We start from the raw sequence: 15,885 nt of genomic DNA, 5'->3' as shown, positions 1-15,885 counted from the left end.
CAGAGAATTTTGATCCTTAGAAAATTCACAATATTGTATCTGCTATTTATTATTGCTAAACCAGTGAATACAGTGTATTTGCAATTTAGCCAATAAGAAAGCATTGCAGTTACACTTTACAAGTTTTATGCATAAAACTTTCACAATGCTCGTGCAACATGGTAAATCACATCATAACAGAAACATGACATTATATCTGCAAAATAATATGACAGTGAATAAACAAATCAATACCACACGTACATTTTCCATATCCTGTTCAGTAGAGTTGAGCTAGAGCTGTGTTTTACACCATTACACTTCTTCATAGGATTATTTTTTACATGGTACCTCTGATCCCCTGCACCCATATACATATTCATATATATGCACCTGCGTGTAGGTCTCCTCAAACACTCAGAATATTATTACGATATGTTCAATGGATTCTTTTGTCTTCTTTGTCTATAAAATTACCTTACAAGAACACCCCCCCCCACACACACACACACACACACACACACACACACACACACACACACAAAATAAATCAAATTCAATTAATAACTAGAAGAAAACAAGTACAGAGGCTGGCTACAGAGAGCACATTGACCAGACTACAGCCAGATGGCTCATTTTGGCCTTTTGGAAAGTTACCTAATTCATTTACATGAATATAGACACATTCATAGATTTTGATCCTCTTCATCAAACTGTCCATCGAGTTTCAGTGTTGTTGAATTAAATGATAAATCAATGGTGAAGTCTTTTAATGCCACACACCCTTTGTGGATGTAATGGGCAATTAATAAAATTTTATTCTCAATTAGGATTTTGGCTTCCCAACAATTATGAAAACAAGATGATCGAGATAAAACCATTATTGTCCCGCATTCTGATTCGCAACGAATTTCATCCTCCCCTACAAAAGCCACCCTCCCCCATCCACTTCCTGGTTAAGCTTCAGTGTACATTAGTAACGTACGTTAGAGTGCGTCATCTTGAGCAGTTTGTCAGTTCAGAGTCGTCCAGCCTTTAATTTCCCTGGACTGAGTTACTCAGTGGAATATGTTAAATATATTTTACCAAACTGTTTTGGAGTTTTCAGGATGTTGGTGCAGTGCACTACAACATATTTGATCTCATTTATTTTAGTCTAATTTATTTTTATTTATTATTTTTATATACTGAATATATATTTAGTAGTTTTCAGTGGGTTGTGGAAGATAATTTAATCTAATTCATTGTTGTTCATTTTTATATTATCTATTTAATTCTATATACTTAGATATAAAATATAATTGATTTTTTTTAATCTAACTTTTTTAATGTATTTTTGTCTTTCTTTCCATTGAATTGTATTTTAACCTCCTAGGACCTGGCGTCCACATATGTGGACCTCACATTTTGGGTTCTCTAGACCACAATACTAACTTTTTCTCAACAAGGGCCTGGTGACCACATATGAGGATATTATACTGCCACTCAGTAATCGAAATTTAAAACTAATGTCCTCATATGTGGACATCATTTTTCTCAGGTCTCAATCAGCCTATATAGCAAAGAATAGAGCTCGGGTCTTAGGAGGTTAAGTTGAAGGAAGTCCACTGTTAAAAAGACAAAGTTTTTATTTAAAGTTCAATAAATACGTGGTGTTTCCAAAGTCAATGAGTAATCGTGTTAAATAGTCATGATCTCAATATTGATTAAAATAATCTTGATTATGATTTTTGCGATTATCAAGATGTAATTGCTATACATTACAAATTTTTTTTTTAAATCTTGTAAATCCCAAAACATCCCAGTCATTTTTAATACGGCCTGAAAACAGAATCTTATTTATTTATTGGTATCTTAAAACGATTTCACTGTAGAAAGCTGTATCTGAGTGAAGCTCGTCTCCTCTGCAGGGATCTCAGCCTCCAGCAGCAACAGTCTGGACTCTCTTCAAGACGACAATCCTCCACACTGGCTGAAGTCCTTGCAGACGCTCACAGAAATGGACGCCCCATCCAGCTCAGCTTCACAGAAAGGCCCCTTAGGGAGCCAGCGCCCCCCCTACAGAGCCGTCTGGGCGCACTACCCAACCCCCACCAGCCAGTTCCACTCTCCACCGCCGGGCTTCCAGGCAGCCTTCAGACACCCAACACAGACCCAGGCGGACCTGCGACAGAGCGCCGCCATTGACCGCCACTAGGGACTATTAACACACACACACACACACACACACACACACACACACTAACACACACACAAACACACACATACACGCAGCTTAAGAGTACAAAACTATTAACAACTAATCAGATAATATAAAATACTCTTGTGTTTCTTGTCTTGGTTTCTGATTGGTTGCTGGAGTTGGTCAAGGCGAGCTACCTGAGCTGCACTGTCTGAATGAATCATGACCACAGAGGTCTGCTGAGACAAAAACACATTCACTCTGTTCAGATCAGAATCAGAAGCAGTTTCCAGATTCTGAAAAGGTTTTTTGTCATCACAAGGTCAGATACAGCCATCATGTTGAAAAGGTGTGTTTGAGAGATGCTGTGGAATAAAAACGGCTGATTTATGCGACATGTTAAAGCAGGTTGCAGCTGAAAAAAAATCCGGGGATGTGTCTCTGTAGCCCACTCCTCATCTCTGTTTGAGGCTACAAGCTCAAGGCTGTCTTAGCTACCACTAGCATAACACATCCCAAATGCCAGACACTGGGTTTTGCCAAAGAAGAAGAATATGTGGAGTAAAAAAAAGACTTTTCTTGTTCTGTTGCATCAGTTTTGTGAGTGAGTTTAACAGTGTTATAGGAGTTTAACAACACTAAATCAGTGCAGTTCTCTTTTCATACACAGGATCACAGGAATGTGTCGAGACATTTGAAAAAAAGCAAAACCTTTTATCTTTGATAGAGGAGGTGACATCCTGGTGTTCACCCAGAAGCAGTCTCCACCAGAGGGTGGGATGTCGGGGTGTGTCTGCACACACACCAACTGTTCCCAAGTTGGTGTGTATGGTCTTCAGGGTCGTATATGTTGGGCTACACACAGATGGTCCTCACAGACAAGGGCATAAAAGAATGATTTGTGCTGAAGGAATACAAAGCTTTTAACACAGTGGTAAACAATGCTTTGAGTATGTTCCATTGCCTTAAAGTTTTGCAAGGCAGAAACAGGAAGTGTGTATCTGGGGAGCCCTGTACTACGGTGGCCCTTAGAGCTCAACGCACTGCATCTTAAGAAAACACATGCAAACAGACAAAACATCTTCATCAGTTTGACAACACCTGTGCTGCAAATACTCACTAAAAACACTAAACATTAGACACTAAAAAGTGATGAACCTGCTGGGACACACTTGTTGTTCAATGCATTTAACTCCAAAACTAACAAAGCAATGAAGAACAATTGTGTCTCAGCAGGTTCATCACTTTTTTCAAAGTTATTTTTTGACTTAATTCCAATAGTGACAGAGGCCACAGGTTGGACTCAAACCTGGTACATGATCTACCAGGTGAGCCGGTTGTGTGTTTGGTTGCTTCGTGAGTATTTGCAGCACACGTGTTGTCAAACTGATGAAGGTGTTTTCTGAAGTTGTTTGTGTTCTGTCTGTTTGCATGTGTTTAAGTTGCAGTGCGGTGCGCTCTCAGGGCCACCGCGCTGTGACCCCGCCCCCAGGAGATCTGTTGGCCAACCCTCTTTATCAAAGGGTTGAAAGTCGACAGACATCTGCATCAGGATGTGAAGTGCCTCCGCTCAGAGTGGGTTTAGCTCACTGTCAGCTGTCTTCAGAGACCTTGCCCATGGCGGCAGATTTATATGACAGCTTAAGCCTCTACTGCATGAGTGACGGGTCCCTGCACATTTAAACCGTTTGATTTCACCACTACGGAGATATCGGGGAATGAAAAAAATCACCCCTTTCATTTTTTGTTTTGCCAACAGAATAAAGAAAGAAGAAAGCAACTTAAATCCTTCTTTTTTGGCTCATATTTAAAAACCAAGATGTGTAGCTGTGATCAAACAGTATGTTCTGATGACAGCAGAACCAGAATACAACCTAATGTCACTGTGATTCACAGGCAGGAAACCAAATTAAAAGCTGACTATTTGATTTTCCCATGTGGGCGGGCCTCCCTACTAACGTGGCACTTCATGTCACAATAAAAATAATATGTGGTATTTTATTTCTTTCATGCAGGTTTTTGCTGCTTTAGATAAATACAGCTGATAAATATTGAACAACCTGAGGCTCTGTTGATGAGGGGGTGAAGCTTGTGCGGTCTGTAGGCGGTCTGTAGGGGCCCATCATGGTGGTGTTCAGTGCTCAGGCAGGTGAACATCTTCAGCTAGATGTTGCTGGTGGATGCCATTTTCAATGAACACCGCATTTAGTTGATTAGTGTTACCAATACCACACTGGTCCTACGGTAGTTGTTTAGGTTGGTTGCCAGGCCAACCTCAGCACACCTCAGGGGTAAGCTGAATGGAGTTGGAGAGGAGACAGGGACTCATGAACCCTGTTGCTGATGAGTCAGTGTTGAGTGGACGAACCTTGTAGCCAACATGGCGCACGCAGGTTTTTGCTAACTCACTAAGTTGTATCTCCAGAACTTCAGTTCAGGTCACCAGAGAGGACAACTATGCAGATTGATGTGGGTGTAGTCAAGTCAGGTCAACTTTATCTCTTGAGCATGTTTAAACACAGCTTGAGCTTATCAAAGTGCTGCACAAAGGACAACTCAAATAAATAAAAGAAAGTAAAACACAAGGAAAGCATAGTAAATATACTGTATACAGAACATATAAACATACTAACAAAAACAAGAAAATAACAAGGAGCAAATACACAATTATGAATAGAACAATGGACTAAAAGGTTAGTTAGAAAATGTATTTTTAGCTTCGATTTAAAAATGGAGATGGAGGGAGCTCATCTGATTTCTAATGGAAACTGTGTTCCATGATTTTGGAGCAGCAGCTGCGAAGGCTCTGTCGCTTTTTAGTTTCAGTCGTGATCGGGGGACGTGCAAGAGGGATGAGCTCAATGAATCAGGTCAATGAATGAGTCAATGAATGAGGTCTGTGATGTGAGGTGGGGCCTCGACATCACAGACTGAATTCTGAAGTGGACAGGAAGCCAGTGAAGGGAGGCCAAGACTGGGGTGATGTGCTTACACTTTTTAGTGCCAGTCAACATCCCTGCAGCTTCATTCTGGACCGATTGTAAGCGAGATGATGCAGTCTATCGAAGGCCTGATTACAAAGAATTACAATAGTCTAGTGGAGTTGTGATGAAGGCGTGGATTACTTTCTCCTTATCATGGAAGGACAGAATCAGTTTCAGTTTGGTTTGGTTCTTAACTGATAGGAACTGTTTTCAACAACAGAGGTGATGTGTTTATCAAGGCAGAACTAAGTCAAGGAATACACTACAGGTTTTTTGCATGAGATGTGGTCTAGCTTACTTGCAAGTTTGCCATCCAGATATAGGTCCAAAGCAAAAAATAACTAGGACTTCTTTTAGATACACACACATACAGGCAAATAATCAATTAAAATCAGTGAAAGGTTTTATTGTAGCTTGTCAGATGTGTTCATCAGCTGCACATCAGCTGCTCAGTATGGACTACAGTGACCTCTGCAGATTAAGAGGTGTGAAACCATCTACAACTTATGTTTACATCGAAGCAAAACACCAGGAGATAAGGTCTTCATGTTGGGATTTCGTCAAAGGCGACGTAGACAAGGATATGACCGTCTTACTTTCCCATCAAGTAGCCAAACCAAACTCTTTGATATGACATGGTGGTGCTCTACAGAGACACCTAGTGGTAACAAGTTTTTAGAGCAGTTCAGTTAGTAAGTGAATGTAATATCTCTACGTTTATAATTATATGACCCACATGTAGTAATGTATGTAATGTAGCTTTGTGGAACAGATGGAACATGGTTTCCCTTGTTGCCACATAGCTTCAGCCTGTTATCAACAGCCCCCCACCCCATTATCTGTTATTGATTGTGGGAAACTCTCATGAATTAAACAGTTACAGAAGTAGAACTAGTGACATTTTAGCATTTTCTGTGTCTGTTTTTATGCATATTAAGCAGATTGTTCCCATTCTCATGGGCACGATATCTCAGTAACACCTTGACATAACTTCCTCAAATTTGGCACAAATATTCACTTGGACTCAAGGATGAACTGATTAGATTTTGATGGTTAAAGGTCAAGGTCACAGTGACCTCACAAAACACTTTTTAGCCATTACCCAAGACTTCACACAGTAATTATGAGAAAATCTTTACACAATTGGTTGATATTTTCTATGATTCTGGATAAACAGGGATTTAATCTGAAAGTAGTCTGATTGGAGGAGGCAGACAACCATGAGGAGGTGATTCCAGTTTTGCAGTTGATTCTTGGGGCAGTGTATGCTGGGATAGCACAGCTTCAGACCAACTCAAACCTTCAGTAACATGAGGTGTACGTCATGTACCCATTAATCATCCAAAAGCTTCAAATTTAAATGGTTCTAAATAGTATCTGTTTATAAAGTCATGACAAGTTTCATTGTTCAACAGTATCTTTAAGAATGAAGACACTGATGCAGTGTAACATGTTTTCACAATGTTTAAACCTATCTAAAACAAGGAGCCTTTCTAAATCTGGAATGTAAAAGAAACTAATTATTAAATAAAAGAAAAATGTAAAGTGTGTTGAGTTTGTTCCTTGTTTTTCATCCTTCTCTTCAGTCAAATAAAGCTTCAGGTCAAACACAGATTATTCTTTTCTATGACAGATTTTAAGCAAGTCAGCGAATCAGTCTGGAGGCAAACCATAAAGAACCAGGTTTGACTGTTCAAACTCTGGTATGAATCAGTTCTCTCCATTCATGTAGGAAGTGGTTTTGAGCTCATTTGGTGTCACGTTCACTCCCCTGCACCAACTCGTGAGAGGCTCTGATGGTTTCCACTGACCTTACACTTCCCGTAAAACATTTGAAAGAACCGACCTCAGAGGCTTTCAGTGTGGACCAATTAGCTTTATCTGGCTGAGGAGGTAGCGGCTTTCAGATAATGTCAAGAATGAATTAAGTGCTCATACTGTTCCTGGCAAAGACGTGCTTATGTCCTATTCAAGTGTCACACTTTCAATAACAAAAATGACTCCTCTTCTTTGCTAATTGGCCAAACAAATGATGACCTAAACCATGGTTTATCGATGCTATTTAAATTCTGTTTCAGATATTAATTGGTGACCAATGCCTTTTTCAATATTTGAGGAACTATTTGTAAGTCTTAATATTGCTACATAGCCAACTCACCAAGAGCTGTCTCCAGTGCTGGAAATCAACCGTCTTGTTTTGCTTCTATTTCTGTCACTTCTTGTCTTTTATTCAAGTTGGCATGCTAACCAGCTAGCTCCAAGCCTCTTGTACTGTAAATGCAATCATAGCTAAAGCTTTAGGCAAGACTGGAAAGTAAGAATGTACCAATAGCTCCTTTAAAAAAAATCATAATATATTGTGTTCACGCTCAGCATTGACTGGGTTTTCTAGGTTCTCTGCGTGCACATTGGTCACAGTCAGCACCGCCCACCACCACAAGTAAATTCTCAACCTGTGGGAAACACTGTAAAAAAAAAAATGCCATTGCTAAGGGAGGAGGGAGTCATTTTTTCTGGGATTGGGACGACGAGACGGTGTCGCAGTGCTCTCTGGTGCACAAAACTATGTAACAGTGACACTGGTTGTTTTACTTTCTTGTTTCTTATCGAAAGTTATAAATGCCAAATCCAATTCATCAGCAGTTAGCTTAAAGAATCTATATGTAAGTTTTGCTATTGCTACATAGCTAACGTTAGCATTAACAGCTGTTTACTTACCAGTTTTGCCAAGAGCTTCAGTCATCGTGTTTACAATACAAGAGGTTATAACACGTCCTTTGAGCAGCTACTTCTTCAGACTGGATGCTACAGCGACTCGGTATTGGAAAGTGACGAGATGGTGGTTTCGGCCGGGTCGGGGATAGCAGGTTAGCACGCTAACTTCAGTAGAAGAAAAGAAGTGATAGAATAAACAAGATCCACCTCTGGAAACAGCTCTTGGCGAATAAAGGAATGAAGTTTGATGCCAAACTTGCAATGTTTTCTGGTAAGTTAACAGCTGTTAATGTTGGGGTTGCCACCTTTGATGAGTGATGATGTGGTGGTGTTAGATGTACGTTTTTTTCACCTGATTTTGTTGCTACGCCCTCCTCATCCATCTCTCCCCCATTTTACCACACAAACAAAATATACCATAGGGAGTGCACCCCAACCACTCAACCATCAGTCACACTTGCTGCTTCCCGCCTCAATCCTCTCTGCCTAGATTCACGGTGAGGTCATGGATGTGGATGCATGCTGCAGTTGCTATGTAATAAGGTAAACTTTAATATTTCTGCTACCCATGGAATAAAAGTATAAGCTTGGCCATTGGACAATCGTTACTGTTGTACAGATTTTCATACGTTAACGGACACAGGATTGGACATAAGCAGGAAGAAAACAGAATAGCAGGAGAAGGAAATAAATGATGTTTTATTTGTAACTGAAATTCTAAATTAGAAGTGCATCTTCACAAAAATCGGGACAATTTGTGTATACTCAAAAAATAGAAGAATCCCGGGAGAACCGGGACGGGTGGCAACCCTAGCTAATGCTAACGCTGGATTATAGCAAGACTTACAGATAGCTCCTTTAAATCAGCAGATAGAATCGTCCTGTCAAACTATCAGTTGGGCCTGTTAAGTTGTTTGAGAATCTCCATTCTTCACCAGTAGACCATCTGAAGGTAAACATCTATATCTGTGCCCATGATGATGATGATGATGATGATGATGGAGGGAAACTTATCTTGTAGGTATCTTGAAAGTATTCTCCAATGATTGTTGGTTTTTCTTTTGTGAAAGAATTTTTCCATTTCTGAGTGAAGAATCATTTATTTCCATTTCCAGAACCACCTTTGTCTCCTTTTAATCTCCTGTTCACCTTCTTACTTCACACACACACACACACACACCAACATGCACGACAACCAACAGCATTAGTAAACACACCGATGAGATTTATTTTGTTGTGATTTTACATTCCACAGTTGAACATTTCCTTTTTTTCTCCTATTTTTATGTTTACTCAACAGACACATTACTGATGTTAAAGGTTGATAGATCAGTTTTGTTAGAAATATCTGTCCACAATGGAAGTTGCAGTATCTCTGTCCTGAAAACCTCTCCAGCTCCGGTCTGTCTCTCTCGGTGAGTCGGCTGAGAAACGATGGGGGTTTTCAGTTCACTGTCACAAAGCTGTTGGTCTTATTAGTTGCCTGGAAGAGAGTGTTGCTGTTAGGTGAGTCATGGTTCAGTCTGTCAGTCCGAGCTATTTCAGGATGTCCATATTCTGACATACTGTAAGCCCTTGTCTGTGTGCTTCCCTGCTAACTCAGCTTTTAATGGTTTTGACGTTCGAATTTGACGCCATGCGTGACAAGTGTTTCAATTTATCAGTGAACACGGTAACGCCGCCCTTACACGTACTCAAAAAGTGCTGTTTTTACCTCGGTACGGTGGCCCTGAGAGCTCAACAATCTGCAACTTAAGAAAACACGTGCAAATAAACAAAAGTTTGTTTCGGTTTCAGTTTGCATGTGTTTCCTTAAGTTGCAGTGCTTTGAGCCTTCAGGGCCACCATACCTCTGACAGGTCATAGCGGTTGCAGGAAAGGAATCATGAAGTGAGGACTAATCTTCACTATGTGATCTCAGCCGGCAGCATTTAATATATAGTTATAGTTTCCAGTCAAGTTGGGGCCATTTTGTTGTATAAAGTTAAACAAGCTTTTATTACCGTCTCATCTCATTTTGATTTGCTCAATTAAACTGTAATGAATGTAAAAAGGCCTTTACAGTTTTAACTGCTCGTACTGTCAACATCAGTGTCACTGAATTAAAGGTTATAATCTCAACAATTTACAGTTATCAACAAGCTTTAGTTCAGTTTGAACAGATGGCTCGCTTTTTTTTTTTTTTTTTTTAATCAGCTGCTCCAGCGATTAACTTCAACTCTGGGGGGAAAAAACTAATAAACAAAAAACAGGGAGCAAAATCTACTACTCCATGGAATTATTTTCACTAATTCATCTCCATTATATTCTCTTGTTCAATCCAGAACCAGACTCTATGTGTTTCCTGGTTATAATTAAATGCAAGTTTGATGATTTATAATCAATAATTAGTTAGCTAATAATGCTAGACAGGGTTTCATCACTTAATAGCACTTTCGCATCCAGACTGTGGCTGTACCTCATGATGTCGGCGTATTAGTACATAACCTCAGGTCTCGGGGTCAGGTCCGGGTCTAAAATTCGGCGGCGGCGGCAGCAGTCCGGCTTACTGGTCCATGCAGAACTTTATGTTTAAAGTATAATCAGGAGCACCATCTGACATGAAGCGGATTGTGCTTTTATGCATGGCTTGATAACTCCTCTCTTGCTCTGTATGTCCTGGTCTTTTCTTCTTGTGTGTGTGTGTGTGTGTGTGTGTGTGTGTGTGTGTGTGTGTGTAGCTTTTCTGCTCCGGAAAGTTTGAGAAAAAAAATACACCCTGACTGCAAAGAACAACTCCGGCCTCGTTGGACCTGAATAGTTCTGATGGCTTGTATTGCCTCCAGTCATGTATACATATGAGAACACTGCTATAAATCTGTTGAATCCAACAGCAGCTATGGTTGCTGATCATATTTTGGTCCGTTACGTTAAAATGAAAACTAATTCATTTACTCAAGAATTTTTTTTTTTTTTTTGCGATGCTCATCTTTACTTTTCATCGCTGTTATCAGAGATTGTAGTTTGATGTGTCATTATCTCAGAAAAAGGCTAATTAAATAGTTAATTTATGATGATGACTCCATAATGTCATTATATGAGATTAGTGTATTAAAAGATTATATGTTGGCCGGCCTACACAGTTTATGATCTGCGCCTCTCTGAAGGCTCACAGGAATCACTCCACGATAAAACAGAACATGATTATCCCAATATAATGAGAAACTGACGTCCTGATCACCAGAATAGCATGTTTGATGTTCCCAGATAACATTATAATTACATTTTTATTAAAAACACCGACTCGGTCGTACCTCATTACCTTGGTCTCTAGTTGTAAGTGTGTAGCTGGGTACAGAAGGGGTGAGTGCTTCTCATTGAACCCTTTGAAGGTGCGGTCCCTAACTGGAGAAGCCGCGATAAAGATATTAACTGTCACCTGAAACGCTCTCCTCTAATCCACCCCCCCCCCCCCCCACCCTCCCACCTCACCTAGCAGAGTTTCCTTTAGACCCCACAAAGACGAGATCGTGTCACTGTGAACTCAATTTGGAGACAAAACGACTTTATTTTTTTCTCTATAACACGGCTGAATGAATTTATAACCACCTTTATCCTGCCCCTGTAGTATTTGAGCTTTATTTGCATACAGCAAACCAACACGGCAGAGCGAGATGATGATAGATATGTGTGGTATGTATGTGGTGTAACTGTACCCCATCAAGGTACCGCACTAAAAATGTGTTTCTGTTATTAAAGGTTCATTCAGGTTTAATACGACTTTGACTGTGGGTCTTATTTTTGTAGTTTTATCCAACATGTCAGGATGAAATTCTGCTTTGGGAGTTCATTTGTGAAATCTGGGAACACGTGACATTGATACAACAAAGTCTAGATTATCTAAACTCAGATAACATCCTCACAAGCCAGCAGTGCTTGGACTGGGACTGACAGGAGCAGAGGATATCTACAGTTGTGGCTTCATGAACCTGAATCTCTTTCCTCTCCCTTTGATTTGTTTGTCTTGACACATCTTGACATTGTTTTATCTTGATTGAAATGACTTTTTGTCGAACTTCACGAAAATATATATTTCACATTTTCAAACTCTGGATGCAGCATATGGATCAGTGTGCTGGGGTAATGTTAGAAAAAGTTAGAGAAGAAGCGGTTGGAACATGTTTTTCTGAACCACTTCAGAAATCATGTTTTTATAGCTTTTCTAAATGCCTACACTTGAAGGCTGGATGAAAAAGCACACGGCAATAATCGTTTAAATGTGTTCAAACCCTTTTCACTTACAGCCTCTCCTCATCTAACACTGGGAGAGGGACTGTGGGGCGAGTCGGTCCAGAATTCAGTCATTCCCATGGAGCATATTTAAACGTTTTTCCCTTGACTTGTGTCAACAAAGAATAAAAGCGGTGTAGTAGCTGCTGAACGCATAAACCAAAGATAAACCTACAGTAGTCTGCAAGACTGATGATGACTTATGCGCCATAAAAGGTTGAGGTTGATCTGAACCAGAATCTTCCCAAGCCACAGCACCCCGGCATCATTGTACTCCAGGGAGTAAATCAGCCGGGATAATCGGGATAAGCGTTTATCCCGGTTACTTAAACCAGGATATGATGTTTATATGAACAAAAACATCAAGAAACCCAGCCATAACTGGAATACAAAAATAAGACCCAGGTTGTATTTAACTGAGATTATTCTTGAGCAGACGCCAGTTCGGGTTTTGTTTTCGGATTGGCTACACTGGTTTTCAATGAACGGTTTTATTGGGGGGATCACAATGACTCTAAGTGTTCTGTATTGAGCTCAAAGCTCAGCTCTGGATGACTGGGATTCTGTATCTGATGAGAATGAATTGCCCTGTTTATTGCATTACGATGATCATGCCTAATGTGCATAGAAATATCCGACACCATGCTCGCGTGTGTGTTTTTTTATTTCTGACTGCTGATGGGTGGCTGAGGCCTGGAGGAATCTTGCAGATACAGAGGGCTTTGATTTTTTTTTCTTTTTTTTTTTTTCTTCAGCCTAGACGTCTTTTGACGGAGTAAGGTGACATCTTTTTAACCTCAACCTCAGCGGTACAGCAACAACGCACGACGGTTAGAGAGATTAAATAGGTTTAGAGAGGCCGGCAGAAAGCCCTGCCTGGTCTCGGCTGTAGGTGAAAAAAAAAAAAAATAAAGAGCTAAAGAGGAAAAGCCACGTACTCTTGAGAAAGAGTGGAGCTTCGCAGATCCGCAGGACGAAAAGCCAAGAGTGTGTTTTCGACCGATGCAATTACTTAAGTCTTTCTTAGTCGCTCAGGGCGGCAGAGCGCAGAGTTGACGTGCTGCTGACTCTTCTTTATGTGCCATGTCTGCTGGGAGTCTCCAGAAAAGATGACGAGGCAGAAGTCATTCGGGTTAAACAGGATACTGCATCTCCCCATTACTGTACGTTTGTCTGTTCATCAAAGCTCCTGCCTTTATACATCCCCAAGGCAGGGCTCCACTTTGTCCTTATTACAGTTTTTTGTTTTTTTGTTTGTTTTTTTTTACAACTGTTTTTCTTTAGAGACTGCTAAATAAACCCTCCCCACACACACACACACACACACACATTCACACTCACACATTTATCTCTATGACTAGAATGGAAAAAAAAAACGCCACATTTGCTCTGAACGTAGGCTCAGTCAACAGTTCGTCCACGACATGAAGGGGTCAGTAAAAAGGAAAACACACTTTTGAATAAAAGAGGAACGCATGTATAAAATGCTAAATGGCTAATGGGATCATCAGACGGAATGTAATGCACCTACACGAGAATGAAAATGGTCTGACATGACAGTTTCCTGGTTGTCACTTCTCTGGAATATTCTGTACAATAATGTACAACGGCGGAGGTCCTGGATCTCCTCGCTACCCACAAACCCCTCCCACGTGACCGGAGGGACCTCAGCAGCTGGAATACTGAGAGTTAATAGATGATCCCAGATCGGGGAGTTACATGTTTTTCATGTTCGGTCAAGTTCTCTGTGAATTATCAAACAAAGGAGGCTCCAAGAGTCCATGAGAAATGTTCCGCAAGATTTTTAACAATTTGACCTTTTCCCCTCCAATACTGCTGATTCGTTCAGTTCTCCACACACTCACAGTAGACCAGTCAATATAAGCTATAAGCAGTTCACAGGTTGAACACCTTTACCCGACACCTTCAGAGGTTCAGAACCGTTGTTTTTGCTACAACCATTCACAATCCAAAATGTAGTCCTTCAGTGTCTCCACGTACTTCCTTTTAAAAACTGTCTCGGGTCAAGGTCCGTTTCACCGTCTGCTCCACAACAACAAAACAAGCACAACTTCAAATTTTTGATAATATTTCTTTAGTTCTTCAGTTTTTTCTGTTTTTTTTTTTTCAAGATAGCAGAGCATCAAGACACCCATTTTAAAACACACACAAACAAAAAAAAAAAAAAAAAAGAAAAAGAAAAATCTGGAACCAGGAGAGACTGGAGATGAGTGGATGGATGAACACATGGAACAGTTTTTTCTGTTTTTCTTTCTTTCTTCTGCGGCTTTCGGTCGTTTTTTTCCTCGCGGCTGCGCGGCTTTAGCAGACGGTGCCGTTCTCCTGTCGGGACTTGGGGCAGGTAGATCGGGGTATCGGCTGCACGGAGGGTGCCAGGGTGCAGAAGAAGCCGGCGATGAGGGTGAGGCCGAGGCCTCCCCAGGCGCAGAACATGGACCAGCCGTAGCCATGGCCGATGTCGTCAGGCAGGCCGTACAGGTACCGCGGGTAGCGGGAGAGCTCGAAGTTGATGCCGGCGACGCAGGTACAGAGGGAGATGATGCAGAAGGTTCCTGCAACGACAGAACGAGACGGTGACGGAGAGGAAGACAGAAATCATCATCGTCACAGTGAAAGAGCAACTCTGCCTCCTATAAAATATGTCTATACCATAGTCGCTTTGTTGCTTGGATTATGCTCACTGGTAATGTTTTATCTCATCCAGGAAGTATGGCATTCCTGTACTGCAGAGAATTAGTCAGGGTGGACGCTTGGATGTCTCAAGCATCAATTGTTAGGTTTAAATTACTCAAACACTTATTATGTCTAAGGGGAGATGGAGCTTTTTGTTAAATACAAGTCCACACATCCTGTCTCTTGCACTGACCTTTTTCCATATTTAACCAAGACCGCCATCTTTCCCCCAATCTTAAAGGTCACACGGTGACACTTATTTTTTGACTGGTTTCCAAGCTTGAAGAAAGCTGGTCTTATGTAATATGAGCTGACCGAAGAGCGGACGCCAGAAAAAGAGAGGGAAAAGATCAATGACGGAAAGGCTAGCTGAGCTCACCTGAGTTTCAGGTAAGGCCTGGAACCCAAGGCATTCAGGTTACGTAGTGGCCTGTTAGGACCTGGTACAACCATAAAGGTCGGTGGTAACTGACCTAAAAGAATGATCTCACCAGCACTACCAGACACTGGTGTAGAGTAAAACAAAGAGCCCTTGAGAGAGATGTTGAAACCCTGCTTACTTTCTCACGTCTCACAAGGTGACACTTTGCATATACATTATAAATGTCTCCTCATTATGTTGATAAAAGTACTAATCATGATGTCATCATGTTTCATACAAAACATACATGCTTCTCTGACCGATGATTCAACTCTAAACTCTTAAAGTCCGTCAGCTGATAGTGTCTCTGCATAAAATGGAAAAGACTTTAGCTTCCGGTGCTGTGGCCGCCTGATATAACACCGCCCACTTCATCACCCGACCGTGTCTGCATTGCATTGTGGTCAATTTTCATTCTGCTGAATCGTTCCTTGAATTGAATGGTTTTTTTTCTAGATTCACTACCGAAGCACTTACTAAGGGACAAACCCCAGGGGATGAGGGGAGGATGTACCACCAGCTCTCTGACATGCCTTACAGAATGTGCTGTATTCCTGTAAATATTCCGTCCAAATTCTCTCATCTGAACGACTCTTTTTACTTTGGATTGCGCAGTTGGTGATGCAGACTCTAAATTTGGC

At 40.9% G+C, this 15,885-nt stretch overlaps 2 protein-coding genes across 4 annotated transcripts in view; one reads left to right on the top strand and one right to left on the bottom strand.

The window, feature by feature from the left end:
* cnot4b (CCR4-NOT transcription complex, subunit 4b) overlaps positions 1-6,693 on the top strand; it is a 33,658-nt gene extending 26,965 nt beyond the window's left edge. For both annotated transcript variants that reach the window (XM_056367860.1, XM_056367861.1), the window contains exon 13: positions 1,890-6,693. In XM_056367860.1, coding sequence (XP_056223835.1) covers positions 1,890-2,176 — 287 coding nt within the window. In that variant the 3' untranslated portion in view covers positions 2,177-6,693. The remainder of the gene's footprint in view (positions 1-1,889) is intronic.
* A 4,690-nt stretch (positions 6,694-11,383) lies between these two features.
* Positions 11,384-15,885, bottom strand: part of tmem178bb (transmembrane protein 178Bb) — a 121,503-nt gene continuing 117,001 nt past the window's right edge. For both annotated transcript variants that reach the window (XM_056367863.1, XM_056367862.1), the window contains exon 5: positions 11,384-14,702. In XM_056367863.1, the coding sequence (XP_056223838.1) occupies positions 14,452-14,702 (251 nt within the window). In that variant the 3' untranslated portion in view covers positions 11,384-14,451. The remainder of the gene's footprint in view (positions 14,703-15,885) is intronic.

The sequence above is a fragment of the Seriola aureovittata genome, chromosome 22 (genome assembly GCF_021018895.1).
Source record: "Seriola aureovittata isolate HTS-2021-v1 ecotype China chromosome 22, ASM2101889v1, whole genome shotgun sequence".
NCBI lineage: Eukaryota > Metazoa > Chordata > Actinopteri > Carangiformes > Carangidae > Seriola > Seriola aureovittata.
Note: the sequence above shows the minus strand (reverse complement) of the source record. Positions and strands in the feature narration are given on the sequence as shown.